At 63.1% G+C, this 27,868-nt stretch overlaps 1 protein-coding gene and 1 long non-coding RNA gene across 4 annotated transcripts; one reads left to right on the forward strand and one right to left on the reverse strand.

Annotated features, from left to right (window-relative positions):
• Positions 1-995: 995 nt before the first annotated feature.
• Positions 996-18,343, forward strand: STAT3 (signal transducer and activator of transcription 3). 3 transcript variants are annotated; one of them, XM_086766504.1, is made up of 24 exons: positions 996-1,080; positions 8,003-8,149; positions 8,758-8,902; positions 9,062-9,160; positions 9,518-9,613; positions 9,698-9,779; positions 10,202-10,296; positions 10,499-10,650; positions 11,414-11,572; positions 11,685-11,777; positions 12,557-12,616; positions 12,896-12,925; positions 13,110-13,203; positions 13,290-13,337; positions 13,597-13,680; positions 13,776-13,874; positions 14,027-14,162; positions 14,280-14,332; positions 14,421-14,515; positions 14,828-14,967; positions 15,357-15,572; positions 15,811-15,853; positions 16,192-16,304; positions 16,391-18,343. In XM_086766504.1, the coding sequence occupies exons 2-24, from the start codon at positions 8,022-8,024 to the stop codon at positions 16,444-16,446; spliced, it is 2,316 nt and encodes a 771-aa protein (XP_086622630.1). In that variant the 5' UTR covers positions 996-1,080; positions 8,003-8,021; the 3' UTR covers positions 16,447-18,343. The 3 variants fall into 3 exon arrangements, with proteins under 3 accessions (XP_086622630.1, XP_086622632.1, XP_086622633.1); XM_086766506.1 differs by having other exon boundaries at positions 15,357-15,569; XM_086766507.1 differs by lacking the exons at positions 16,192-16,304; positions 16,391-18,343 and having other exon boundaries at positions 15,811-15,857.
• Positions 18,344-19,113: 770 nt separating this feature from the next.
• Positions 19,114-20,117, reverse strand: LOC147597746 (uncharacterized). Its single transcript, XR_015261088.1, has 2 exons — positions 19,582-20,117; positions 19,114-19,177 (listed from the first exon to the last, which is right to left on the reverse strand). It is a non-coding gene; the product is annotated as an uncharacterized LOC147597746 (long non-coding RNA).
• Between the last annotated feature and the right edge of the window lie 7,751 nt (positions 20,118-27,868).

A 27,868-nucleotide genomic window follows, 5' to 3' on the forward strand; every position in this document is an offset into this window, starting at 1 on the left:
GGCCGTGCCCGGTGTCCCCGGGCGGGGAGGCTGAGCCCGGCGGGCGGCCCCGGCCTGGCTGCGCTCACCGCACCTGCTCGCCGGGCTCAGGCCTCCCCCGCTTTGCCCCCCCGCCCGGGCAGCAGCTGATAACGTAACCCGATATATAAACGCGCTTTTTCCTCTCAGAATTATTCTCCTTCTCGCCTACCGCACCCAGCCCGCCCGCGGCGCGGCCCCGGGAGGAGAAGGTGCGGGGCGGGGCGGGGGGGGGGGGGGGGAGTGCGGGGAGCACCGGCGGCCCCCGGGGCTCAGCCTCCCCTCTCGGGGACACCGGGCACGGCTCCCGGGGCAGCCCCATCGGCGGTTCCCCGCGGGTCGCCTCCCCACGCAGGGCCGCTTTCACGCAGGAATGTTCGTTCCCCACCGAGCGGTGGGGCCGGGGCGGCGGGAGCCCGGACGAGCGCCCGTCCGCTGCCGCGGCTGCGTCCCGGCGAGCAGCGCAGTTAATAAAGTCTCTTTTCTAAAGCACCAGCGTGGAGCGTGTTCGTGGCGCCGGCCGGGCCGCGGGACCAGCGCGGGGCGTGGGGTGGCGAGTGCCGGGCACGCACCCCCCACGCGGGGTCGCTGCGGAGCACACGGCCCGCCCAAAGCCGGCGCGGCTCCTTTAAGAGGCGGTGGCGGCGGTCGCGGGCCGCGCGCTGACGTCAGGGCGCTGCCCGGAACTCAGCTGGGTTTCCCGCACGGCCGTTCCCGGCAGCCGCCGCCCCTCCCGCCGCGCCGCACCGCCCCCTCCCGGGCGCCGCCCCGCGGCGGGAGGCGGCGCCGTCCGGGAACAGCCTGCACGGGGCAGCCCCCCCAACCCCGCCCCGCCCCGCCGCGAGCCGTGACGAGCCGCTGGGCGGCGGCGCTGATTGGCCGCCGGGGCCCGTCCCTCGCGGGGCAGCGGGAGCGCCGCGCCGCCATTGGGCCGCGCTCGGCGTGACGCGGCGGGGCGGGGCGGGGCCGGGCGGGCAGCAGGTTTCTCGTCACTCGGGCACGGTCCGGACGCGACCGCCGCCGGCACCGGGAGCCGCTGCCCCGCCCCGCCCGGGACCGCCGGTGAGCGCGGGGAGGGGGGCCGGGGCTGTGGGGACCAGGCCCCGGGGAGCTCGGGCAGGGCCGCCGGGCGCCCGGGCCCGTTGGTGCTGGGCCCCCGGAGGCCGGTTGGCACCGGGGAGCCGGGTGTCAGGGCCCCGGGTGCGCAGGCCGGGGCCCGGGGTGCCGGTGTCCCCCCGGGGCTGTCCTGTCCTGGGCGCTGGGGCTGGGCCGGGACGGGGGTGGGGTGGGCGCGGCTGCTGCCCCGGGGCGGGGGGGCCGCTCCTCCAGCGCCCCGGCCCCCGGGTGTCGGTGGGGGCGGCCCCCAGCCGCTCGTAGGGGGTCTTCCCCGGGAGGGCCGGGCGTGTCCCGGGCAGCCGGTGGTTTTGCTGTTGCTGGGAGGCGGCACCTCGCTCCCTGTCCCGCGGCCAGGCCCAGGTTGGGGCTGCCATGAGCGGGTGCCCAGCAGCAGGTGAAGGCAGCTCCTTGTATCCCTGGGGAATCGTAATTAGGTAGCTGCTAATTAACCTAATCTTCTGGTCTTACAGCCAATGGGATTTCTTTCCTTCGCACGGTTCCCAGCAGGTGCGGAGCAAGCCCGTGCGGGGCAGGGGTGGCTCCCAGAAGCTGGTGGGACGCTGAGCTGTCGAGGCGCTGGCATCGTCGCGTGCTGCACCCGTGGTCCCCGCTCCCCAGGCGCCGGTGCGGAACTGGGTCTGTTGGTGAAGCGTGTTTGCACCGCATGAACCCCAGCACAGGGTTCAAAGCCTAAATGGGCTTTTTGGAGAGGGGAAAACCATCCGGACAGGCAGGGCAGGGCTAGAAGAGCTGCCCCCCGGTCTGGTTTGAGTGAGGCGGGATGGTGGGCTCTCGTGCGGGCCCTGCGCTTTGGGGGCTTTCACTGTAGGACAGCCCTTGGGCCGCAGAGCTGAGGCTGCCTGAGCGAGGCCTGAGGCCAGATGCGGATGCAGCTTCTTGTCCCGGTGGTGGAATTTTCACGCTGACGAAATGGCTCCTAACCGAGGCTGAAAGCCGGGCTGAGGGTCCCGCACGCGGGCAGACCAAGGCTTGAGGACCTGGCTCGCATCTCTGATGGAGCCGTGAGCTCTGCGCTGCGGTTCTGCCCGCCGCTTGAGCAGAGCCGCTCGGCAGCGCCTTGCTGGGGCTCTGCTGGCTGGACCGGGCTCTGGTTTGGTAGCCGTCCTTGGCGGCAGGAGTGATGCGGGGTGGCTGTGGAATGGTGCGGAGCAGAGCTGTCGGGTCGTGCGTCACAGGTGAATGCTGGAGCTGTATGGCCCAGCTGCCTGAGTGCTCTGCGCCGCCAGCCTCTGCTCTGCCCGTCGGATATTCCCACCGCTGGGAATCCCGGCTCCTGCTCCCCCGCTCCGGAGAAGGCCCCTTCTGCTGGCCCTGCCTGCGTGCGCGCATTGGGGCAGCTGAGCCCGTTTCCACCATGAAGGTGATCGCTGTCGCTGCCGAGTTCAGCCTCCTCTGGATCCGTCGGAGCCGCTGGAGCTGCGGTGGCAGAGAATGGGAGGGAGAGGTGTGCAGCTGGGCATCCCCTGCTCTGGGAAGGGAGTGGCAACTGCGTTACTCGCAGCTCCTGCGGTGGGAGTTACGTGTTGGGATGGACCCCAGAGAGCTGCTGAGTGGCGAGGAGGAGCAGCCAGCTGTGAGGTGTGGGTTGATCAGGGAACTCAGCGCTGTGGCCCTGAGGTCGCCCGGAGCCTCCCTCTGCCCCGCGCCGTCGCCCTTTTCTCCTTTCTCAAGTCTCGGCGTCGCTGCTCTGTTTTTCCTCCTCCAGGGCTGCCTTTGAAAATGCTCCAGAGGAGCGGAGCCAAGTTCTGCTAATGGCCTTTTCATAACTTGCGCTGGTGGTTGCCTGGAGGAATTAGCTGCTTTGTTGTAGCAGAGCAGTTTTTCATCAGCCTGTTGACGGTTGCGTGGAAGCAGGGGCGGCCTGGTGTCAGTGCAGCGCTGGTTGTTGGAAAGCCGGGGCTCCCGTGAGGCGCCGTTAGTGGCATCTGTCATGAGGCTGTGACAGTCCCGCCCGTGACAGCTCTGTTAACGTGACGTCTGCAGTGCTGCCGTCGCTGAGCTTTGTCCTGCTCGTGGCAGTGCAGGGGACGAGGAGCACCGAGGTCCTTTCGGGGCCCTCTTGGGTCGCTCCCCTCGTACATGTTATGCCGGGAGTTGTTGCTGCTTGTTCTGGGGGCACAGGTGAGGGGTGTTCCCAGGCGCATCCCAGAAACTAGAAAGCCACTGGAAGGGAGTTGCGGGATTGCTTCCAGGGCAGTAGCTTGTTTTCAAATAAAGCTGTTGAGGCGTGCACCACGCGGCTCAGGCCCGGCTCTTGTGCTCTGCCCTTGCAGGGGAGACAAAAAAAAAAGATGAACTTGAGCTCTCAAACCACTTGTACCAGCTTCGCTCCAAGCTCTGGCCAGCGTATTTACCCCTGGGCTTGCATCATGCCATGCCTGGTGCTGGCCACATCGGTTGCTCCCTGGCTCTGTTCCAGAGACAAGAGGAGAGGCGAACCGCAGAGGCGGGCAAGCCCAGCGGAATCGGAAAGCTTTAACCCTCAGATCTTTAAACCCCATCGAGGGAGGCTTCCCAGCGGCAGGGCTGGGCTGGAGAGGATCCTGAGTGGGGTTTTGGGGCTGATTAGATCAGAGCTTCCCTAACGGAGCGTCACTGTCCCTGTTCCTCTGACAGTCGGTGCTTCAGGCTGCCTGACGACTTTCTCTTGTTGCTGGAGGAGCTCGGTGCTGCACTGGAGGAGGCAATGTCTCCTCTGAGCCCTTCGGGAGGGAGAGAAAGCTTTCGGCTGCTTCCTGACAGCTTCCTGCTCCCAGCCAGTTCTGCCTTCCCGCATCCTCCCCTGACTCAATGGTGGGCCAGGCGGCTTCCTCCCTGGGGCCGTGCTCCCTGCTGTCACCCGCTGTGACAGAGCTGTTTCTGCCGGCGTGAGCCCACGTCTGGAAGCTCTTCCCAGCCCGCCGCTCTTCTGGCGGCACGTGGAGGGTTTGCCAGGTCAGGCTCCGGTTGAGCTGGGGGCTGTAAAAACTCAGCGTGATCTCCTGCTTCTGCTGAGAGATCCCTCGAGGTGACACCTGGCTGCAGCGGAGGCCCTGGGACGGGTGAGCAGAGGCCATGTCTTGCCCTGGGCCGGCTCCAGGCACGTTCCTGCCGGCTCCAGCTCCGCTCCTGTGTGGCTGAGCCTGCCGTGGTTCTTCTGTACTTGTGTGTGTGCTCTGCACTAACTTCCTCTGCTTCCTCGGCCGTTGGCCTTGCGAGGAGGAGATGCCTGCGGTGGGAAGAGGCAGAGCAGCTTGTGTGTGGCTGTGTGCTACTTCTGTCTTTCAGGGACCAGTACGACGGCGTACGGCGCTGGGGCCCTACTGGGGCACCAGCTTCCTGCGGCCGCCGAGCATGCGCTGCAGCGGGGAGGATCTCGTGCCTGAGCAGAGCCTGGGCTGCCGCGGTGGCTCGTCCCACAGCTATTTGTAGCAGTGAGAAGTGGCTGATTCCTGTCCAAATGCCGCTGCCGCGTGGCAGCCTGGGAGCTTTGCCTTTGGGTTTTTCGGTGCTCTGCAGACTGAGGCTCCAGTACTGCCCTGAAATAGCCAGGTTTTGTCTTTCTTGTGGAAGATCTGCTTGGATCAAGGGGCCGGTGAAACAGCATCTGGTTCAGCTGCCGCAGCCTGATAGCGGAAAGTCTGTCCGTGAGCTGCTCTGCACTGGGAAACTGGTTCCCGTGCCACAGTGATACCGCAGCAGCGGGCCAGCAGCGCTGTCCTCGGCTCCTGACTCGGGGCTGGGGATGCTGCTCTGGCAGGAGACGGGCTGGGGCAAGGGCTGCCATTTCCGGATGGGCTGGTGAAGCGCCCCCCACGCGTGGGGCTGCTGTCACGGTGGTACGATAGGAAATGAGGTGGCTGAGCTCGCTGGCTGGGCAGGGAAATCTGGTGGCTTGGAGGTTTTCAGCTCTTGCCCGGCCTGTGTATTTGGTGGGGTTTTCCCCCCAGAAGCAGCACTGCACGGTTCACGCTCTGGTAGTGGCCTCCAGGACCGAGTTAAAAAGGCCACGAACGCACCACAACCGCCTGCCTGGAAGGAGCACTCCGCACGCTGCCGCAGCCGTGCGAATGGCCAGCGAGGAGCTGGATCCACTGCGAAACAGGGGCTTTGCGATGCCCGGTACGCAGCCGTGAACCGCCCAGCCTTTCGTGGTCTGCGCTTGCAGAAAGCAAAAGCTCTGGGGTGACAGTGGCCCTGTCACATCGAGCCAGCTCTCACTCTGAGGCTGAAGGAATGTCTGTTGTTTACAGGCTCCTGCGTGGGGCAGGGTCTCCTCCTCCCTTTCAGTTATTGCTCTAGTGGAAACAGGCTTGGTTCACGTGGTCTTCTCCGAGGATTGCACCAGAGGGTTGTTGTTCAAGGTTCATGTCCTGGGGGTGTTGCTCCTGTCTCTGGGGCTGTTCGATGCTGTGAAGTTCTAAAAACCTCTCTAACTCCCTGTCAGGTGCCAGTGTCTGCCTTCTCCCCGTGTCTCAGCCCACAGCAGGATGTTCCCCCTTTCTCTCTTTGTACAAAAAGCCTCCAGAAAAATGGGGAATGAGTCAGGTGCAGCAAACATCAGAGGAGCATGACATCCAGTGATGCTGAAAGCATCAGGTGGTGGTGATCTGATATCAGGGCCCGTCTGGGAGAAGCTGCCAGTGAAACCCAGCGCTCTGCTCCGCAGCCCCTCCTGGGTGAGTGGGGAGCTGTGGGTGGGCGGCCGCAGGCAGTGGCGGGGTGCCTACGCTCGTCTCTTATGCTGCTGGAAACCTGCACGAGGACCCAGCTCCCCGCCAAGGTTCAAAACTCCACCCTGATGCTGCTGTGTGCCCAGGGAAGCCTTACTTGCCATTAAGGTTTCATAAATATCTGCCTTGCCTCATGAAAGCCTGCCTGGCTCCTGCGTGAAGCAGCCGCTCTCGCTGCGGGCCTGGGTCTGGTCGTTGCGTCTTTGCCTGCTTCTATCCCATCCTGGAGCCCAGTGCGCTTGCTGGAGGGAGATAAATCCCACCTCAGGGGCTGGCACGGCCTTCCTCCCATCTGCCTCCTCGCTGAGCAAAGCTCTGCTTGCCCAGCGCTGCTCTGTGCTCCCCAGCACTCCTCCCACTGCCAGCCGGTTCCCAGACCTTCGCACCTCCTGGCACCTTCACTGCCGGTTCCTCTGCGCCGCCTCCTCGGGGCTGCCCCATCCAGATGGCTGGCTCCAGCAGAAGCTGCCGCGGGACGGAGTGCGGTGCCCTGATCTGGGGCTGGCGGCGGGCGCTGGCCCCGCTCCTGCGGCCCGGCCATCCCCAAACCCCAGCCGGCGCGTCGCTCGCTGCGGTGACCTTTGGGAAGAGCAAACAGCTTTCTGTGGGGAAGTGACTTTCAGCTGGTGTCGAGCAGAGCTCTGTGCCTTCACTTCCTGAGCACAGCTTGCCGTCCCCTCGTTAGCGTTAGCTCGATTTCCATCGATACACGAGTCGCTAACTCGCAAATTGCTCCTTCCTTGTTTCTGTTGTTTCCTGGCAGTCTCCGCCTTCTGCACTTACCGTAAGCTCTGCAGCTCCTTCCCTGCCTCCTGGAGCAGAGGCAGGCATGTGCGTCTCTGGCCAAGAAACTGGCACCAGATTAAACCTTTGTACCTGTTGCTGGTGACCTGCATGCCCAAGACCCCTCTTTCCTTCTGTGGCAGGAAGGTAGGAAAGCTTTGGGAGATGGTGCCTGTCTCTAGGCGAAGGCTTTGCCGGAGGCAGGTGCTTGGGAAGCGTGATGCTCTCGTGCTGGGAAGCTCGGTGCACACCAGGCTGAAGCCAGAGAGATGGAAGCACAACTCCTGGAGCCAAAGCTGTGTTCGCTGTGCTCTGGGAGCTCCTGTGCAGCTCAACGTGGGTCTGAGGGGTTTGATGTCGTTAGGACATCACATTTAACCCTGGGCTGACCCTGCAGTGAGAGGAGCAGTGTGAAGCGAGGCTTCCTGCCTGTCTGGGTTTGTAGGAGCCGCTGCATCTGGCCTGACCTGCTTGAGGCTGCACCCAGCCCTGCGGGCTTGTGCTTCCCCGAGCCCTGGGGGTCTGCGGGCTGTGGGATCGGCAGGGGTGGGAGAGGACGAGGCTCTGTTCAGCAGCCTGCTGCGCTCCTGTAATCTGGTGCAAATGGCCACTGGCTGCCGGTGCCAGCGTGAGCTCTGCTCTTCTGATCTCACATGTTTCGGATTAGTTTCATGACGTATGGTGAAGGGAGAATGAGTCAGAGTCTGGGCTTTGTTTAGCTTTGTGGCTGGAGTGAAACCTTTCCGCCGCTGCTCTTCTCGGGAAGCTTGCCCAGGCAGGGGCAGGCCGAGCTGGTGCCGAAGCTGCCTTCTGTGCTCATCTTCGTCTGGATTTCAAGTTGAGCTCTCGGGGTGGAGCGGTGCTTCTGGGCCCTTGCCTTTTGGTGCTCTGGCTGCTTTGCCGCTCAACCTGCAGGCAAGTGAAGCTGCGTCCCGCACTGCCGAGGGCTCCAGAGCCGAGTGCAGGGGCACGAGTGTGAAAAGGGTTCTCTTTCTCTTGCAGCCCAGCCAATTCCTTCCCCGTTGCCCTCTCGGTGTGCGTGCCGTTATTCCCACACTGGCAATGCCCGTTCGGTCTGCGGTTCCGCCTTCCCTTGACCCAGGCCCACCTGTGTGTGCTAGCGGTGTTGCATGCCATGCTAGAGCTGGTGGCTGCTCTCGCCTTGCTGGAACCCAGCCTAGGGGCACAAACTGGTGCCGGTCCCAGAGCTCCTCGAACTGGTCCCATGGCTGCTGGCTCAGGGAGCCCCCTCCGAAAGGGAGCAGTGGTCGTGGCTGGGTCCTGCCAAACAACTGGCAGGAGGGAGCGTGGGGGCTGCCAGCTCTGAGCAGCACGTGTGTCCGTCCCAACAGGTCCCTGGAGCCGGCCAGGATGGCGCAGTGGAACCAGCTGCAGCAGCTCGACACGCGGTACCTGGAGCAGCTCCACCAGCTCTACAGTGACAGCTTTCCCATGGAGCTCCGGCAGTTCCTGGCCCCATGGATTGAGAGCCAGGACTGGTAAGGCCTTGCAAACAGCTGGTGTGGGGACTTTGCTTGGGACGCTCACCTCGGGGGTGGCAGCAGGCGCCGAGGCCGTCTGGAGGAGCTCTGCCACTTTCCCATGGCTCTTGGCGTGGTGGGACTGGTCCTTCTCCCTGAGGCTTCTGTGGTGTGAAGGGAGTGGGACTCTGCATGCGGTGTCAGACCCCAGGACCAGGAGAACGGGGAGCTCCGAAGCAGAGGTGTCCCCGTCCAGGGCTGACTTGTGTTGGTCTTTGTTGGCAACAAGGTTGACACAGAGCACCAGTTCCTGGACCTCATCCAGAGAACACGTGGGACTGGTGAGGTGCTTGTGTGCACTGTCTGCCTGGCTTAAGGCCAGGCTTTAAGCCCAAGTCCAAACCCTCTCTGACACCCTGCCCTTGTGGGTGCAGGTTAGGGCTCGGTTTATCAGTGTGAAGCAAGTCAGGCTCGCTCTGGCCCTTGTTGCAGTCCAGGTTAGGAAGATGGCTGGGGTGTTCGACTGCGTGGGGGCTCACGAGCAGGAGCAGAGATGCCCTGCCTGCAGCGCTGCCTCGCCCCTTCCCCTGCGCGGGACACCCAGCGCTCTGCCCTCCCTCACGCAGGGCGTACGCCGCCAGCAAGGAGTCGCACGCCACGCTGGTGTTCCACAACCTGCTGGGGGAGATCGACCAGCAGTACAGCCGCTTCCTGCAGGAGTCCAACGTCTTGTACCAGCACAACCTGCGGCGCATCAAGCAGTTCCTGCAGGTGAGACGGGAAGCACTGGTTTGGTGGGGGGCTGCGGGAGGGGCCTGTGGAAGCTGAAGGGCTTCCTTGGCGCTGCTCACTACCCACAGCCCTGCGGGACACGGAGGTCCTGGGAGTTACGTTGTACCTGCTAACCTCGGGGGCTTGGACCTTTTACAGAGCAGATATTTGGAGAAGCCGATGGAAATAGCCCGCATTGTGGCTCGCTGCCTGTGGGAAGAGTCCCGGCTCCTCCAGACGGCTGCCACTGCAGCGCAGGTCAGTGCTGTGCAGGTACTCGGTGCTGTGGGGAAGCTCCACTCTGAAGTTCCCCGCTGGCTTCCTTCAATATTGATACTGCTTTGTGCTGAGGGGTGGTCTGGCTGCAGGGACGGATAACTCCTGTTCTCTGGGCAGCAGCTGCTTCCCTCTAGGATGCAGCTTGGATGCTCTCTGCCTGGGGTAGCTTTGTGTATGCGTCTCTCCCCTTGTGTGGGATGGGTCCTGCACCGTGCGCCTTACTGTGCAGCCCTGCAGCTAATGTTGCAAGTGAGCAGCCAGCCACCCTGGCTTTTGGGGAGAGGAGCATCCCTGGGTCATGGCCCTGATCTAACGCCCTCCTTGTCCCCTCTGCAGCAAGGGGGACAGGCAACACATCCGAAAGCAGCTGTGGTGACGGAAAAGCAACAGATGCTGGAGCAGCATCTGCAGGATGTGAGGAAGAGGGTGCAGGTATGTGTGCTGCTTAGGCACCTTCTGGTTTCCCTACAGACACGATTTAGTGCTTTGAGTGAATCCACCTCTCTTGCCTTGCAGGACCTGGAGCAGAAGATGAAAGTGGTGGAGAATCTCCAGGATGACTTTGATTTTAACTACAAGACTTTGAAAAGCCAAGGAGGTAATGGAAACTCGTTAGCATCTGGGAAACCGAAGTGTGCTCCTGCAAGGAAAGATGCTGGAGGGCATGTTCCAGCCCTCCTGGTGCCTCCTCTCCAAGCCAGAAGAGTGGCTTATGCTTAGGACATTTGCATGGCGATTGGAGAAACCTTGTATTTTGTTTCTGCCACTGACGCTGCCTCCAGGAGAGCTGAACCAGAGCTCTGCCTGTGAGCAGAGAAATGGCATGTGGAGGTGATGGCACTGCGGTGCAGGCAGGGCAGCCAGCAAGGTGCTTGGAGGCTGTGTGAGACTCCTGCTTGACTACTGGTGGCTTTCTAGGGTGCCTGCTCCTTTGCAGTGGAAATCTTTTGCTTGTGTGATGCTTGGGAGGGTAGGAGGAGTCCGTGTGCCTGGCTGAAGCTTTCCCACCTCTCTGCACAGATATGCAGGATCTGAATGGAAACAATCAGTCAGTGACCCGGCAGAAGATGCAGCAGCTGGAACAGATGCTGACAGCGCTGGACCAAATGCGAAGGGTGCGTCGTACAGCTGGGCCCCCAGATCCCCTTGGGGTGCAGCGGTGCCCTTCTTCTGGAGCATGAGTTTGGTGTTCCTGCATGGCCAGAGCTGAGAGCAGCACTGGAAACACCGCCCTGGGTGACTTTTTCCTCGTCTGTGAATCTTGCAGATCTCTGAGGAGTCAGAGCCTCTTAAAGGTTCTGGTTTTGTCTTTGACAGGGTATCGTGAGTGAGCTGGCGGGACTGCTCTCAGCCATGGAGTATGTGCAGAAGATGCTGGCGGATGAGGAACTGGCAGACTGGAAGAGATGGCAGCAGATCGCCTGCATTGGTGGCCCACCAAATATCTGCTTAGACCGGCTGGAGAACTGGTAAATGCTGGCTGGGGGCTGCACCAGTCCCTAGAGGGGTGGCGTTCAAACACCTGCAGTGTGAATGAGCTCTTTACCTCTGGAAACGTCCTCGCAAAACAGCTTCTGATGCCTGCACACATAAATGTAGTCCACTAGTCAGACTGATCCTCAATAGTGGGTACTACTCAGACCCTTCAGCAGGGCCTGTTGGGACAGGACAAGAGGTAGTGGTTTTAAAATAGAGGGAGGTAGATTTAGATTAGATATTAGGAAAAAATATTTTCCACTGAGGGTGGTGGAGCACTGGAACAGGTTGCCCAGAGAGGTGGTGGATGCCCCATCCCTGGAAACGTTCCAGGCCAGGTTGGACGGGGCTCTGAGCAACCTGATCTGGTTGGAGATGTCCCTGCTCCTGGCAGGGGGGTTGGACTGGATGGGCTTTGAAGGGCCTTTCTTGAAAGGGCTCGTCTAATCCTAACCATCCTGTGATTCTACTGGTGCTGGAGTGGTTAGCCTCAGGCCTGCGGGGCTTCAGGGCTGCTGTGAGAAGTTCCTGGTCCCGGTGTGGTTCCGCAGAACTTGGGTGTGTGCAGGTGGCTTTTGTAATGCATGGCCTAGAAAAATGCACTGAGCTGGGAGCCGTAGACATGTTCTGCTCTCTGCTGGTTTGGTATGGAGAGCATCCTCTCTTGCACAGGCAGGGGAAGAGGAGGGCTCTGCGTGCTGGGACCACGCAGGGCTCGACAGCCAGAGCTAACGCTGGTTCTTCCTGCTCCCCTAGGATAACTTCTCTTGCCGAATCACAGCTACAGACTCGGCAGCAGATCAAGAAGTTGGAAGAGTTGCAGCAGAAAGTGTCCTACAAGGGTGACCCCATTGTCCAACACCGGCCCATGCTGGAGGAGCGGATTGTGGAGTTGTTCAGGAACCTGATGAAAAGGTGCCGAGGACTGGGAGGGAGCTGCGGGCAGTGCCCTGGGTGCAGGGGCGGGCAGTGAGCGTGCTGGACTGGGCCTGAGATCTGACTGCGCTTCTTGCGCCTTCCCCCCCAGTGCTTTTGTTGTGGAGAGGCAGCCCTGCATGCCCATGCACCCTGACCGGCCGCTGGTCATCAAAACCGGTGTGCAGTTCACCACCAAAGTCAGGTAAGTTGCTGGCTCCTGCGATCCCGCCGTGCTACGGGCAGGGGAAAGCAGCCGTGCGGAGGAAAGCCGGGCAGGATCTCTCTCCAAAGGAGACGCTGGTGTGGATGCAGCCTCCAGCTTGCGTGAGGAGCGCTGGTACTGGGAGGGAATGAATCCCAGCAGGCTGGCCCTGCTGGAGTGCCGCCCGCGTGACTCAGTGCAGGGATGGCGGCTGCTGGCTGGGGCTCTGCCTCGTTCCTGGAGGCAGCCAGGGTTCTGGTAAATCCCGCCGCGGGGGCGGGTGGCAGGAAGTATCAGCACGTCCCTGGCCAGCTGCCTCTCAGCTGGCCTGCGTTCCCTGCCAGCCTCCACAGAGGGAGGTTGCTCTGACACAGGGCTCTGCCTGGAGCTTCTTCACCATCTCCCAGCTGTGCCCCGTTGCACCCTTGGCGTGTGGTAGCATCTGGCCGCAGAGCAGCGTGGATAGCGTCTGTTCAGAGCAGATGCCTGCCTGGTGTGGGCAGTCAGCAGCCAAAACAGGCCCTCCTTTGGGGGCTCAGGGGAGCGTCGGTGCTGGGGATGGGTGTTGGGGCTGACTTGTCACAGGCCTTGGGTGCAGGTGGGCTCAGGGATACTGGGGGAACTGGGTCCCTGTGGGCTTTGTGGTGCTGCTTGCTGGTACTGCTTACCAGCGCTGCTCCCTGCCCAGCTGTCCTGCAGGCCGTGCCAGATGCTGCGCTGAACTGGAGATGTTTGTGCGTGCGGGATGTTCACGCTGACACTCTGCTGACTTTTTGCAGGTTATTGGTCAAGTTTCCAGAGCTGAACTATCAGCTGAAAATTAAAGTCTGCATTGACAAGTGAGTTCTGCGCTCTGATCTTGGCAGCACCGGGTGGGGTTACTGGAGTGGGACTTGGTCTTGCTGCCGTTGGATCTGGCTCCATCCCTGCACCGAGGGCCAACGTGACCCCTGGTAGAAGGGGAGGGTGCGAGGTGGCACTGGGTCCCAAGGGTTCGTTCCCACGTGAGGAGACGGCTTGGGGGGCTTGTGAAACTCAATGTTGTGATGCAGTCAGCCCCACACACCAGCGTGGAAAGGCCGTGGCCGTTGACCGAGTGTCTCTCTCCCCTTTCCTAGGGACTCTGGGGATGTTGCAGCACTTCGGGGGTAAGTGCAAAGTTTTGCTTTGTTCTGGGTTGGTTGTGTTGTTTTTTTTGTTTGTTTGTTTGTTTTGGGTTTGTGGTTTGTTTTTTTTTTTTCTTTGCTTCTGCTTTTAATCCTGGCAAATGTCCCACTGCACGTTCCCTCTGAGAGGGCCCTGTCAGCCACACTGTGCCTTTCCTCTTTTGAGGTCCCGGAAGTTTAACATCCTGGGGACAAACACCAAGGTCATGAACATGGAGGAGTCGAACAATGGTAGCCTCTCAGCAGAGTTCAAGCACCTGGTAGGTACAACGAGCTCTCGGGCTTCTCCTGCTAAGGCTACGTGCTGTTGCAGTCTTGCTTCAGCCTGTTCCTTCTCTCTCTGCAGACCCTGCGGGAGCAGCGGTGCGGTAATGGAGGCAGAGCCAACTGTGATGTAAGTGCTGGGGGGGCCCTGGCTGCGAGAGCCCTTTGCTGGCAGCTCTGCTCCCTGATGAGCAGCTGAGACACAAGGGGAAGTGAGAGCCCTACGCCGAGAGAGGGTGTCTGCAGGCACCCTCTGGACGGTTGGCGGCTGCTAGACCAGGACCAGCCCTCTCCACTCAGACCTGAGCAGCAACACTGGGCCTGGTGGCCCTGGTTCAGGCTGTGAGCAGGTGTCTCCTGTGTGCTTATCGTGTCCTCTTCCACCCTAGGCCTCACTGATAGTCACCGAGGAGCTGCATCTCATCACCTTTGAGACAGAAGTGTATCACCAGGGGCTGAAGATCGACCTGGAGGTGAGCTGTGGGTTATTGCATCTTGCTGCCGTGGGGCTGGGTGCAGAGGAGCCCTGGGAGATGTCCCAGCCTGTGGTCACGTCCTGTCTTTGCAGACCCACTCTCTGCCTGTGGTGGTCATCTCCAACATCTGCCAGATGCCCAATGCCTGGGCCTCCATTCTGTGGTACAACATGCTGACCAACAACCCCAAGGTAGGGCCCGGCTCTGTGGAGGCAGCTGGCAGAGCAGCAGCGTTGCTGCAGGCAGGGAGAGGGAAGCTGTGACTTGGCAGCGGGGCTGGGGCTGGACCAGGCCCTGCTTTTGTTCCCACATCTTGCTCAGGGCTGTGTCTTCCCTTGTGCAGAACGTGAACTTCTTCACCAAGCCCCCCATCGGGACCTGGGACCAGGTGGCAGAGGTTCTGAGCTGGCAGTTCTCCTCCACCACGAAGCGTGGCCTCAGTATCGAGCAGCTGACGACGCTGGCAGAAAAACTGCTAGGTAACTCGGTGTGGATGTCCGGCCTGTCCCTGCTGTCCCTCAGGTTGCTCCCTGGAAATGGTGTCTCTGAAATACCAGCTCGATCTAAATGTTGATGTGCCTGTTCTTCTGTCCCAGGGCCAGGTGTGAATTACTCTGGCTGCCAGATCACTTGGGCCAAGTTCTGCAAGGTATAACTCCCTCTCTTCTCCGAGCGCCTTCCCTTGGCTGTTCTCTTCCTCCCAGCCATGCTCACAGCCTCTCTGCCCTCTTCCTCAGGAGAATATGGCTGGCAAAGGCTTCTCTTTCTGGGTCTGGCTGGACAACATAATTGACTTGGTGAAAAAGTACATCCTGGCGCTGTGGAATGAAGGGTGAGCCTGGGCCAGCGTCAGTCTGGAGACCCTTGGTTGGGCTGGGCCTTGAGGGTTCCACAAGTCCTGTTCTAATGGAGGTGGGGTGCCTTGTCTCGGTGCAGGTGGGCTCTCCCAGGATCCTTTTTCTGTCCGGGGCGCTGTTGGTGGGTTCAGAGTGAAAACCCATCTGGGAATCCTTAAAATGTCAGCGGCTCTGCCGGGGGCTGGGCCAGGTCCTGCTGCTGTGCAGAGAGCTGGCAGGGTTCACATCCTGGAATAGCTGTATGGTATCCTAACCTGTCCTTGATCTTCTTGCTTTCTGATGCCCAGGTACATCATGGGGTTCATCAGCAAGGAGCGGGAGCGAGCCATCCTGAGCACCAAGCCTCCGGGAACCTTCCTGCTGCGATTCAGCGAGAGCAGCAAGGAAGGCGGCATCACCTTCACGTGGGTGGAGAAGGACATCAGCGGTACGTTGCTCTTCCTCTCGCTGCCTGGGTGCGGTGCCTTGCTCAGGCGGCATTCCTGGCTCCAAACAGGGCTTGAACCGTACAGTGTTCCCTGATGAGGCCTTTGTCCTTCTCCCCACAAGCCCTCTCACCAGGTTAAGTCCGTGGGCCTGGGTGCCCTTTGCTGGTCTCTCCATCCTGGGTGCCTCTGTCCATGTGCTTGCCCATGTGGCACTGAAACCACCTGGCAGGTCCCCATCCTGCCCTGTGGTCTGCTGGGTGCCTCGTGAGGCTGAGCACAGCCCCCAGGCCGATCCTGTCCCCGCGGCTCCTGTGGTGTTTGAGGAAGGCCCTGCCTTTGCCGGAGGAACGCGGGTGCCTTGCCTTGTGTCAAAAGTCTCCTTGTACAGGAAAGACCCAGATCCAGTCCGTGGAGCCTTACACCAAGCAGCAGCTGAACAACATGTCGTTTGCGGAGATCATCATGGGCTACAAAATCATGGACGCCACCAACATCCTGGTGTCCCCTCTGGTGTACCTGTACCCAGACATCCCCAAGGAGGAGGCGTTTGGGAAGTACTGCCGCTCCGAGAGCCAGGAGCACTCTGAAGCTACTGACTCAGGTAGTCGTTGACTTTCTGCGTTCCAGGGTGGCTCCAGGGACAGTGCTGGTGGAAGAGCTGTCACCAGCCGGGATCCTGTGCTGGTCCTCAGGGGGCGTAGCCACAGTGTGGGATGAGTGCTGGGGTCCCTGCGATGGCAGCCGGGAGGGTGGGTGCTGTCTGCAGGTCTGAGCTCCGGAGGGGAAGGAGAGCAGGGTCCCTTCTCCGGTGGCTGGTGACCAGGCTGCTCGCTCCTCTGCAGGTGCTGCTCCGTATCTGAAAACCAAGTTCATCTGCGTCACTCCGTAAGTGTTCCTGGTGTCTCTGAGCGTGGTGGGGGTGTGTGTGCGCTCAGCCTCACCTGAGCAGAGTTTCCTTTCCACCGCTGCTCGGACTCTGCTCGAGTGCCGTGAGGCTCCCACCCTGGGCAGGGGGAGACCGTGGGGGCTGAGCCAGGCTCCGGCTTGCAGCCCTGACCGCAGGGCTGCTCTTCCCCTCCTGGGGCCCCATTCCTCTGGAGAGCTCTTGGGACGGGCTGTGCCCTGCCCTGGGCCCCGTCGTGGGGGAGAGGGGGCTTCAGAGAGCTCTGGTCAGGCCCTCACTCCGGAGGTTTCTGTGTTTTTTCCCTTCCTGCCTTGGACAGCACCTCCTTCAGCAACACCATCGACCTGCCCATGTCCCCGCGCACCCTGGACTCGCTCATGCAGTTTGGCAACAACAGTGAGGGCGCAGAGGCCAACGCAGGAGGGCAGTTTGGTGAGTCTGGGGGGTGGTGGCACCTGAGGGGGTCCTGGCTGGAGGCACACGTGGGCCCTGTCACCTCTGGCTGTGTCTCCCTGCAGAGTCGCTGACCTTCGACATGGAGCTGACCCAAGAGTGTGCCTCTTCACCCATGTGAGGTGCTCCGCCGGCATTCGTGGGGGCCCTCCCAGGACTCGGGCTCCAAAGAGCCCCCCCAGTCTTGCCCTGCTTGGTCACAGTCGCTCCAGGCCTTGGGAGGAGCTGGGGGCCGAGGTCCTTGCCACCGATTCCTTGTTTGACCCAAACGAACACCCCCCTCTCCAGGGTGGTGCCGTTCGTCTCTTTGGGGGGAGGGGGGATGCACCTTTTTCTATTTCCTTCCGTAACAGTTTTTTATTATTATTTTGCTCATTCAAGTGCCTATTAGCCTCCGATCGCAGCCTCAGTTTTTACAAATGCTTCTGCAGCCCCAGTCGTGCTGTCTGCTGTTAAAAGCTGTTTTCCTGACTGCCAGATTCCAAAAGCCCTCAAAGGTCTTCAAAGCCTGGATTCACCTCTGGGCACCTGAGAGGGGATCAGCTGGCCCTGGCCTCCTGGTTAGCTGATGCGCCGAGGGTCCCAGCAGCCCTCCCGGAGCTCCCAGAGCGGAGAGGTCTCCTCTCCGCACCGTTGGTCCCATTTTTGGCCAGGAGGACCAGCCAGCAGCTCGGAGCTGCGAGATGGATGGGCCCAGGCGCTCCTGCCCTATGAGGGCAATGCTCCTGCTGGGCTTTGCTGGGAGCAGGGAGTTTCGGTGGCTGCCTCCGCTTGCCACCGGCTTCCTGCTGCGGGTGCTGAGATCCGGCCGGCTCCAGCAGCCCCAAGGCTCGTGCTGGGATGACTGGTTTCCCTGCAGTGCAAAGCCCGCCCTGAGGCAGGGCAGTGATGTGTCCCAACACCAGTGCATGCTTGTGAGCATGCGGCGTCTGCGGCTTGGGTCTGTTCTGGACCTGGGTATAACCAGAGAGGCGGTCCCCACCGTGGCTCTTCCCTCCTGGCGCACAGTTAGACCCTTGGACCCCGGGCGAGGACGGGAGGCTGCTGGATCCGACGTTGCCTGCAGTGGGTGGCTCGGCCTGGCCGGGCCCTTTTCTCTCGGTATGGCTTGTGATGTCCCAGGCAGCAGGTTTGCAGCTTCTCAGGGGCTTCGTGTGGCATTTCTGTTGGAGGTTGGCTGTTGCTGTTGAGGTAGGAGGTGGCAGGAGTTGAAGGGAGCAGGATTTGTGTGGGGAGAGGAATCTGCTGCTGTCTGTGCTCAAGAGAGGCGTGGATTTTGCAGGGGGCAGGGTTCCTTGGTCGTGGGGGTCAAGGAAAGGTGGAAGCTGTGTTTGACCGATGGTTGTGGTTCTGTATCTACCAAAACTGGGGAGAGCCCTCCTGCCCTTTCCATGCAGACACCAGCGAGCAAGGAAGAGGAGGGAGAGGCAGCGGGAAGCCCGCTCAGCCAGGCTCAGTCCTTCAGGCCAGGGCTGCAGGTAACATCAGTGGAGAAGTGTCTTGCTGAACAGCAGCCCGGGACGTTACAGATCTCTGCTGTGTCTTGGTTTGGCCCTGGGTGGAGGGAAACCCTCCATCACCCGTACCAGTGACGCTGCTGTGGCACAGGGTGGACCTGGTCTGTGGCTCTGGCTCTTCTGCCCAGCAAAGGCCGCGAGCTGTCCCCGCAGCCCCCTCAGCGCTGTCGACATCGCAGCCTGCGCGCGGGGTGCCAGAGGGCAGGGCAGGGGCTGGGATCCTCAGGGGCGGGGAGAGAGGGCTGTGGGGTCTGGGCTGGCCAGGAGACCGGGGCCGAGGCTGCTCCTGGGGACAGGAAGACCCTTGGAAGTTGGGAAGTGCTCGGAGGGGACGAGGGCCGTGCCCCTTGATGGTCCCTATGGTTGGGTGTAGCTGACTCCAGCTGCAGTCGCTGTAGCCCTGGGCAGCATTCAATACTGTAAAAAAATTTTATTTTTTTGTATATTTTATTGCTGTATCTACAGGCTTTAACTTTCTCCAGAATAAAGGCTCTGAAGCGGCGTGGTCTCGGGCTGTGAGTTCAGCTGTCTGCTTGCGGCCCTCGCCTGAACCCGCTCTGAGAACTGGGCCCCCCCGTCAGCGAAACGCTGGCCCTGACGCCAGAGCTGCGGTTTGCTGGGCGCAAACCAGCGCCCCGTGCTGCCTGCACCTGCCCCACGCCGCTGCCTGCCTTGTGTGGGCCACCCCCCTTATCGGAGCGCGGCAGGGCCCTTCCCCAGGCTGCAGGGCCATGGTGGGGGCTATCGCCCCACCGCAGCCCTGCGTTGGTTTCTGTCTGCCCCGCAGCAGCGCCTGGGTCTCCTCCGCTTGCGTAAAGGAAACTCCGGTGCCAGCGTGGGCGGACGCTGCTGCGCCGGGGCCCTGCTCGGGCTGCTCCCAGCGCTGGCACGCCTGGGGCTGCGCTGGGCCCCCAGTGCTGTTCCCGCTGCGGGTACCTCTGCCCCGGGGGTCAGCGGGTGCTGGGCAGCGGTCGCTCTCCCCACCACCCGTCTCCTCGGGCTGGTGGGGGTCTGGGGGCTGTGGGCACAGCGGTGGCGTGGGCCCGTCCTGTCTCCTCTCGTGGGGCTGCGCTGGAGCTGGGGTGGGTGCTGCTGCAGGACCCCCAGCCTCACCCCTTGCTGGGGCTGGGGACAGCGGGTCCCGGGCTTTGTGGGGTGAGGTGCGTGTGTGTGCTGGGGCTGGGCGCAGCCTGTGCCAGCCGTATGCTGCCCACAGAGCACCGGCCTCTCCCCCCGCCATCGTGCCCCCCGTGCTTGCCACCTCTAAAGCCGCAGAGCAGCAGGATCGCTGCAGGGTTTGGGCTCTGATGAGGCCGAGAGGGAGAGATGATCGCTCTGTCAGGGCGGGATTAGCGGGGGATTTTTCATGCAGGTTTTGCTCAATAAACTCCCCGTAACCCCCGTGGGACCGGCTGCGCTGGGCTGGTTTGAGGTGCTGGAGCCTCCTGCGCCCTCCCCGGCCCCTGCAGCACCCCGCTTGGGTTCGAGCGAAACACTGAGGCTGTCGTCGGTCCCTGCTCTGGGAACCAACCCCCCAGGACCCTCCTTTATCAAACCAAACCAGGGCAAACCCATTCCTGCCCCCAACGCAGCTGCGTGGGATCCTTGCGCCCGCAGCCGGGGGGGTCGGCTCACGCAGGAAAGCAGCCCAGCCCTAAGGAGCCCCCCCCACACTCCTTCCCTGGCGCTTCCCAGCTGCAGGATGGGGTGGAAATCCCCAGAAGAAGGAATTTTCTTACCGATATGCAAACTCAGGGGTTGCCACAACCGTTTGCTGTCAGGAACACGGCGTCCCGTCCCGCGCTCCTGCAGATAAGCAGTTCCTTATCTCCCCGCGCCCACGAGCCCTGCTGCCTCCCTGTCGGAACCTGCCCCGCTCCCCGCGTTCAGCCGTGGGGGGGCCGGCCCCTGGATAATGAGGTAAATAAATCGGCCGCTGCTCTGATCTCAGGGGTGGCTGCTGTGGATGCCGCAGGCAGCAGCGTGGTTGGCGAGGGCCGTGGCCCGATTTACGGCAGGAGAGAGCAGCGGGGACAGGTCCCAGCCCTGGGCTGGCCAGACCCCTGCGAACCCTCCCCCGTCCCCCCAAGCCAGTCCCTGGGGGCTGCAGTTTGTACAGGGCCGGGCTCCCTGCTTTCTCCCTGCGCTGCAGCGGGACTCGGGTGGGGGGAACGGGGCCCTTTGTGTCTCCGAAAGGAGGGCAGGGGGGCGGCTGGGCTCCTGCCCCAGGGCCGTGGGCCCCCCCTCTGACAGCGCAGCGGGAATGGTGTCTAAGCCAAACGTGCAAACGGATTAGGGGTTTCCAAATGAAGATAAGCCGCTTGGGATGCAGACGTTTGCGTGACACGGATGGGGTGGCCCCGTGGGGACAGGCGGCCACCTGCCAGGGCGGCCCCATGCTGCAGGGAGCCCCGAGCAGGCGGCTGTCGGTGCAGGCAAACAGGAGCACCCGGGGGGCCCTGGCTGCTGCCGGCCGAGCCCCAGGGTCCCACGGTGCCCAGGCGAGTCCAGCCTGGCAGTACTGACAATTCCTTGGGAATAAACCCACAGACGGGGATTAGAGAGGCTGCGGCACAGGCGGGATTACGGCCCCAGTCCTGGAGGCCGAGCGACTGCGTTAGCAGTGCTGCAAGGGGGGGTGGGCAGTGGAGACCCCGGGGGTTCAGCTGCCTCCTGCCTGGGGTCCTGCCCGCGCCGGGGTCTTCCCACAGGAACGCAGTTCTGAAGGCTTGGCGGCACCGAGCTGCTCTGCGGGGAGCCAGTGCCGGCCATACCGTGCGCCGTAGCTGTGAGCCTGTGAGCGGGGAAAGCGGGGGGCTGCGTGGGGTCGCAGCCGGTGCTGGGCGGCTGCGCTGAGCACCCCCCTCCCTGACTGCTGTTGCGATGACCCCAGCGGCTCCAATGAGGCGGGGAAACCGCACACCTCCCCCTCACCCCTCCGGCCCCAGGACAGCCACCCTGACAGGTCCCAGCCCCCCTCGCCCTCCGTGGGGCTCTGGTAGCCCCAAGCCCCCCGAGCTTGGCAGTGCGGCCCGTCACGGCCATCGTTCGCATTTCCAAGCCGCGGCGGGTTCAGACCGCTCAGGCAGAGGCGCATCCTCAGCAGCCGGGGACGCAGCTGGAGCAGCCCCTCCTGGCACGTGCCCCCTGCACGCAGCGGGGCAGCGCGCGCCCGAGCGCCGAGGGTGGGCACGAGCGTTCGCCCGTGGCTCCGCCGGCTGCTGGTGCCAGGCGATGGTGAGCGCGTGGGTGGCACGAAGGCCCCGGGCAGCACAGGGGGTTGGTGCCCTGCCCTGGCCCCAGCTCCTGCTGCCCCGTGCCAGCCCCCGGCCCCTGGCCGAGGCCGTGCCCAGCCGTGTGCCCGCAGCCCCGCGGAGCTCAGGCAGCGGCCATGCGATGCTGCTGCGTACCTGCTGGTTTCCAGGGCAGGTGGGCACGCGGTCTCCCCCTCCATCCTTCCTCTGTCCGGCCCTGTGCTGCCGTCGAGGTGGAACGGGGAATGAGCGGCGGGATGCTCTGCTCCGAGTGTCCATCTAAGCCTCCTCCTCGTCACGCCTTCGTCAAGGGCGGTTTTGAGCCGAGCTGCGGAGCACAAGCCGTCGCTGCCCAAGCCAAACGCCATCCCTGCCTCCCAGCACTCGTAAAACAACAGTCAAACATTGCATCACTCAAACTTTAATACGCAGCAGAGCTGAGCCAAGCAAGGTCCCGGTGGCAGCGCCTGCTGCCAGGTGTGGCAGGGGTCAGACCTGGAGCTCCAGCACAGCGCGGTCCCCAAGTGCCACCATCTGCCAGCCCCGCTGGCAGCTGCGGCGCCAGAGGAACACGACCTGCCTGTTTTGCTGCGTGCATCCCATCCTGGCTCAGAGCGCGGGATTGCCGTGCCGGCACCGACGCCAAGGGCTCACCTTGTCCCAGCGCAGGGTAAAGGGTCCCGAGCTGGACCCACGGACTAATGTGGGGTTCCACCAAAATCGGTTTCCAAGTCCTGCGTGCCCTGATCTGCCAGCTGGGACGGAGCGGGCGGCCACCTTTCCCCTCGGAGCTGCCCGGCTGCCATCTCCTCCAGCTCCGGCTGGGGAAGCGCCCGGCCCCAGGTGAGTTCAGGGCTGCTCTCGCTTTCAGGTTCCTGCTTTCGCTCCCCTCATAGTTCCTCGTCAGCTCCGGCTGCTGGTTCCCATTCCTGTCGCCTGACCCGACCCCGGCCCACGCTTGGTCGTACTGCGCCGTGCCTTCGTCCCGCGCCGGGGGCCAGGGACCCCAGCTCTGCCTGCAGAAGCACCATGGGGCCTCGGTCCCACCGGTACCACGCGGTCCCGGCCGTGGCGAAGCCGCCGCTGAACCGGGCTGACCCGCACAGCGTGATTACGGCAGGAGCGGCTGCGACCGAGCGGTTACTGTGGTAACCTGGGCTCTGCCAAGGGGAACGCCACGGCGGGTGCAGGGATGCGCAGCTGCACCACTGCGGGGTGGGGGGGCCGGGTGCTGCCCCCCCAGCCAGCTCCAGCCCCGCGGCGGGTGCGAGATGCTCGTGCTCTTGGTCCCGGCTGGGCCGTGGGTGCCCCCCGTGCCCCAGCCAGGCTGCTGCAGGGCTCCAGTTCCCGTCGCAGACCCAAACTGGCCGTTACTTCCCTGTGTTTTTCAGTAGGCACAAACTGGCTGGTTTTTTTCCGAGCTGGGTCAACGACGCGAGGGAACAAAGAGCCTTTGCCCAGGCAATCATGCTTGCTGGCTGCCGAGACCGAGCGCTTGCTGCGGCTGTTCCCAGTCACATCCGAGTGGCTGGAAGCAGAGGTTTCCTGTGGAAATTCCCCCTCCAACAAAATGCCCGTTTCCCAGATTTTTGCTGGAGTGGGTCCTCCCCTCCCACTGGCACGAGGCACCGCGGGGCTGAGCCTGCAGTGGTGAGGAGCTTCCGACAGTGAGGAGTTTCCGAGGGTGAGGAGCTTCCCGGGTGCCCCCTGCTTTCTCCTGCCATCGGCAGGACGGCAGGAATGGCACGGGCAGGCCATTCCCTGAGCCCGGCGGCCACCTCGGCTTTGGCAGCTCTGGATGCATCTCTCTCCCATTTTATGGGATTTCTCTCTCCCATTTTATGGGATGTATGGCCCACGTCAGGGAAATCAGGACCTGCTGTGCTAGAGCACCGGGACAGCACCTTCATCTGGGGCAGCCGGGGTGGGGATGGACCCGTGGATGCCCTGGGAAGGACCGCAAGGCAATGGCCACCGCTCTTTCCTGCTGCCCGAGCCGCTCCTGCCCGCCCTGCTCTGCAGAGAGCGCGGGGAGCAAACGCTGCCAGGGGCACGGAGCCGGGGACGGCGCTGGATGGAGACCCAGGAGTGGCTCCGGCGCTGGGAAACCCAGCTGCAGCTCGCCGAGCTCACGCGGCCGAGCTCGTGATGCGGTCCCAGCCCGCAGGCGCCCGCACCCAGGGCAGAAGGGGCTCAGGACCACTGAGGCGGGCAGGAGTGTGACCCTTGCTGCGCGTTTGAAACTGGGTGGGAAAACAAGGAGCTGTGACTAATTTGGGGATTCATGTGGTTTACATTAACTGGGCTGGATTGTCACGATGAGGTTTGCTGGCCTCTACGCAGATCTGGGACAGCACGGGACCCAAAGCGGGGACGGGAGGAGGCTGGAGTCCTCAGCAAGACCCCCTGCCTCCCTGCGAAGCCTGAGGAGGGCAACAGCCAGCGGCCTTGGGACCTCTCCAGCAGCTGCCTAAATAGATGCTTCCACTCCTGAGAAATAATTAAGACCCTCGAGATGGCACTTAGAGAAGAAGGCCACTCTGCCTGCGGTCCTCGCGCTCCTGCTCCAAACACAGAGGCAATTTTCTAGGAAATCAATTACGAAGCCCCATGCTCCCCCTCTCCCCTGAATGCGCAGCGTCGCTCGGCATCCTGTTGAGCTCATCTGAGATGACAAAGTGTTTGGCCACAGCTCAGCCTGGACACTGTTTACCTTCCCAGAGGCTTTCTGAGGACCAACGCACGAGAGGTCCCACTGCCAGCCAGGACCCAGCAGCGCCAGGAGCTCGCCGGGGTTGTGAGCGGGCTCAGGTGCTTTGCCGTGCTCGGTTGGCCGGAAAATCCTCCTTCTCTGCCCAGAGGTGCCGGTGCTGCCCATCAGATCCCCCGGGTGCTGATGCACCACCCCAGCGCCAGCTCTCTCACAGCAGGATCCGGCCGCTCCGCACCGCAGCGGGGCCAGGTGGAGGGGGGAACGCTGGACGTGCCCAGGATCCTCCTCTGGCATTTGCAGAGTCCGTCCCGCCAGGACAGACCCTGGGGCTGCCCGCCGCTGGGAGGGTCCGATGTGGCCCCCTCCTCCCCAAGAGCCACGACCTGCGCAGCCGCTGCTGCCGGGGCATCGCCGGGGCAGCACCGTCGGTTACTGCTGCAGCTGCTCTTCCCCCATTCCCTTCTCCCTCCAGAAAGGAAGAATTTCCCTTGGGTAACATCCTCACCAGCCAGCTCAGAGTCTTCCTTGGGATCTGTTTGAAACTAAACTTTGATTTGATTTTATTTGATTTGATTCCATTTGCTCTCTCAGCACAGAGCACCCTCCATCTTCTCTCCCATCACTAATTTTTTCTTCCCCCTTTTTTTCCCCCCCTTCCTACCAAAAAGGGGAGGGAGAAGCGGGAGGGAAGGGAACAGAGGGGATTTTGTGTCCGTTTTCCAGCCCTCCCGAGCGCGTGCAGCTGTGCCGGTCTCCGCATGGTGAGCACCTCATCCCCAGGACCCTCGGGAGCCGCCCGGACCCGCCGTGCCCGGCCAGGGACCCGGCAGCCGCAGACGTTGCGTGTGACCTTGATTTTCTCAGCCGGAGCAGCCGGTGCCTGGATGACTGCGCCGATGGGTTATGCGGGCCGAGGATTGTGAAAGCCGTTTGTCCGCATGATGCAACTCGCTGGAGCGTGAGCGTCCCCAGCCAAGGCAGGGAGGGCAGGGAGTGCAGTCCTTTTGCCGATTTCCCCATTCCTTTCCTTTGTCTTAGTGGGAAAAGACAACGTGGGAGACGCTGGTCCCACGCTGGGCTCCCGTCCCTGGCTTGCCGGGGGTTCCAGCCCACCTCCCCGCGAGGTCTGGAGCGCCGCGGGAGTGCTGGGAACGGCAGCCAGGACCCTGCTGGCAGCAGCTCGGCCGCGATGTGTCAGCCCCGTGTGCGCGAGACGCCTCCCGAGCGTCCGCACGCAGGCCATGAAGCATTTGGTGGGAGCCACTTGTCCCAGAGCCGCTCGTCCCCCTGGGCTGTCCCGTTCATCCTGGGCTGCTCCGGGCACACAGTGGGTGCTGGCAGGGAGGAGGTGAGCCAAAAAGCACCGGTTTGCGGCCAGCATTGGCATGGGAGCAGGCGCTGGGGTGGTGCCTGCCCGTTCCACAGATCCCCATCTCCCGGACACATGGACCTGGGCCAGGCGGTGGGGAGCTGGAGCTGGAGCAGGGCTGTTTGGGGGTGTCAAAGGCTGTGCCACCCCAGGCAGGCTGTGGCTTTGCCGGTTGGACCAGAGTCCTTGGGTATCCCCCCACGCTCCTGCCACGGCCCCAAATTTCAGGGCTGCCAGCACTGTCCCCCGGGCTCGCTTCCCTCCCAGCCGGCTCGCACGGCTGCACGCTCCCGAAGGAAAGCGGATAGAGAAAAAAAATGGAGAGGTGACAACTTGGGACCGCGCTCTCACACAACTGCTGAGCGCCCAGCGATCGCCGGAGTGTGAACTGCCCCGAGAACGATCCTGTCCCAGCACTGGCACTGGAGGAAGGAGAGCCGAGCCCGTCTCTCCAGGCTTCCCGGGGCTGGTGCTGGGTGGTCAGGGCCCTGGGCAGGGGTCACCCACGCTTCTCCCAGGCCCAAGCGGGACGGCGTCCCTGCGCTGACCGAATTTCCCTCCAGAGTTTTTTAGGCCGCAGAAGACGAAGCAGTAACGAAAGTGAAAGCCCAGGAGATCCCATGCGGCTGGCGAGAGCGCTCAAGCAGAAACGAGCACACCCAGTATTGCTTCCTGCCCCGCCGCCTCTCCCTGCCGCCGCGCAGCAGCCGCCCGAGGTGCCCGTCACTCGGGGTGTCCCATGGCCCCGGGGTGCTGGTGCTGCCTGGGAGGTGTTTGGTGTGGGTGGGCAGCTGTGCAAGAACCCCTCGGGTGGGTTTTCTCACGGCCGCTCCCACCTTTCCCTGTTTGGGGGACACCCAAGGTGCAGGCAGTGCCCCGGTTCTCCTTACAGGGGGGGACGTGGCGGTCAGGGAACAGGACACCGGGGTCTGGGGAGTCCCGATCGGGCGCGTGTGGGGAGCCCAGGTCTGGTAAAGTGGGTGCGTGGGGGCTGATAAACCCCAGGGAACTTGCGAAGCTCCCGGCACCGCCCACGTCCTGTCAGGGCCAGCAGCCCGGTGCCGCACCCCGGTGTGGATGGACCCGCTCGAGCGGCGCGTAGGGAACCTGATGGGATCCTGCCATCGGGAGGTGGCACGTGGCTCGTCCCTGCCGCTCTTGCCTTTCGGATGACTCCTGTCCCTGGAGCTCCCTGGGCTGGCAGCGTCCCACTTCCCTCGATCCCGGATGGTGGCCACCCCCTGCACCCCGGCAGTGCGGGAGCCTTTCCCTGCCAGCCCAGCCTGAGCCCCCGGAGCAGCCCCGCCACTGCGCCCCTCACGCCGGCCGCCCCCCGCGTGCCCGTGGCCGAGTTACCAGAAGGGACGAAGCCTGCGGAGCCGGAGGGAGCCGGGGAGGTGGCGTTACTCATCCTGCTCTGGACGCGGTGGGATTTCCTTTCTCTCCTCGTACCCACACGCCAACCCCAGTGGGGCCCACATGGCTCCCACGGGAAACCCGTTCTGCCGGGGCATGGGAGCCCGCGCAGCCTCTGCCCCGAGAGGTTCGGGGCGAGCGGGAGGCAGCCCAGGCCCGCAGGCAGCGCAGTGTGAAGAAATCATTAAGAAATATTAATTGCTGCACCGGGCAGCACTCACACCTTCGCCACAGCCCAGCGGCTGTCGGGGCTGCGCCGCAGAGGGGTGACGGGCACGGAGCGGGGTGGCTGGGGGGGCTGTGGGGGAAGAGCCCATCCCGTGGGCAGGGACGGTGGCGAGGGGGGAACGGAGGGAGATGTGGGGGACGAGGGAGGAGGTGGGAGAAAGGAGAGGTGCAGACGGGGGTCTCGTTGCCCACGGGGGCTCCTGGCTGTGCCTGTGCTGGGGATCTGATCCCAGTGCCAGTGCCCGGTGCTGCGGCGGGGTCCTCCTCACCAGCGCTGGTGCTGGAGTGGGATCCCCCAGGGTGCAAGGGCCCTGTGCCACTGCCCGGTGCCGGTGCCAGCTCTTCCTGCTGCCAATGCCCGGGGCCAGTTTGGGTGCCCTCGTGCCCGGCACCAATGCCCAGTGCTGGTTTGGGCTTCCCAGTTCCTGGTGCTACTTTGCGCCCTCCTGCAGCTGAAGCTTGCAGCTGCTTTGGGCTCTGCCCGTGCCCGGTGCCTGCTGCCCAGTGCCGTTACCGGTTTCTCGTTACCCAGTGGTGATGCCCGGCGCCATTACCCAGTTGGTGCTCGGTGCCGGTGCCCGGTGCCGGTGCCGTTACCTGGTGCTGGTGCCTGGTGCTGTTACCTGCTGCCATTACCCGGAGCCCAGTACCCAGTGCTGGTGCCTGGTGCCAGTGCCGTTACCCAGTGCTGTTACCCAGTGCCGGTGCTAATGCCTGGTGCCACTACCCGGTTGGTGCCTGGTGCTGTTACCCAGTGCGTGGTGCCCGTGCCGTTACCCGGTGCCGATGCCCAGTGCCGTTACCCAGTGCTGTTACCCGATGCCCAGTGCCGGTGCCTGGTACCGTTACCCAATGCCCAGTGCCATTACCCGGTGCCGGTACCCAGTGCCGCTACCCGGTGCCAGTGCCGTTACCTGGTGGTGCTACCCAGTGCTATTACCCGGTGCCGGTGCCGTTATCCGGTGCCTGGTGCCGTTACTCAGTGCCCAGTGCCATTACCCAGTGCTGTTACCCGATGCCCAGTGCCGGCGCTGTTACCCAGTGCC

Source organism: Chlamydotis macqueenii, chromosome 25, assembly GCF_036417535.1.
Source record: "Chlamydotis macqueenii isolate bChlMac1 chromosome 25, bChlMac1.mat, whole genome shotgun sequence".
NCBI lineage: Eukaryota > Metazoa > Chordata > Aves > Otidiformes > Otididae > Chlamydotis > Chlamydotis macqueenii.

Excerpts from the sequence above, each read along its gene's own strand:
- STAT3 (XM_086766504.1), top strand. The coding sequence starts at position 8,022 with ATGGCGCAGTGGAACCAGCTGCAGCAGCTCGACACGCGGTACCTGGAG. Across the intron at positions 8,150-8,757 it reads TGGATTGAGAGCCAGGACTG|GGCGTACGCCGCCAGCAAGG; the intron begins GTAAGGCCTTGC and ends TCCCTCACGCAG. Across the intron at positions 13,681-13,775 it reads GGCTGAAGATCGACCTGGAG|ACCCACTCTCTGCCTGTGGT; the intron begins GTGAGCTGTGGG and ends CTGTCTTTGCAG.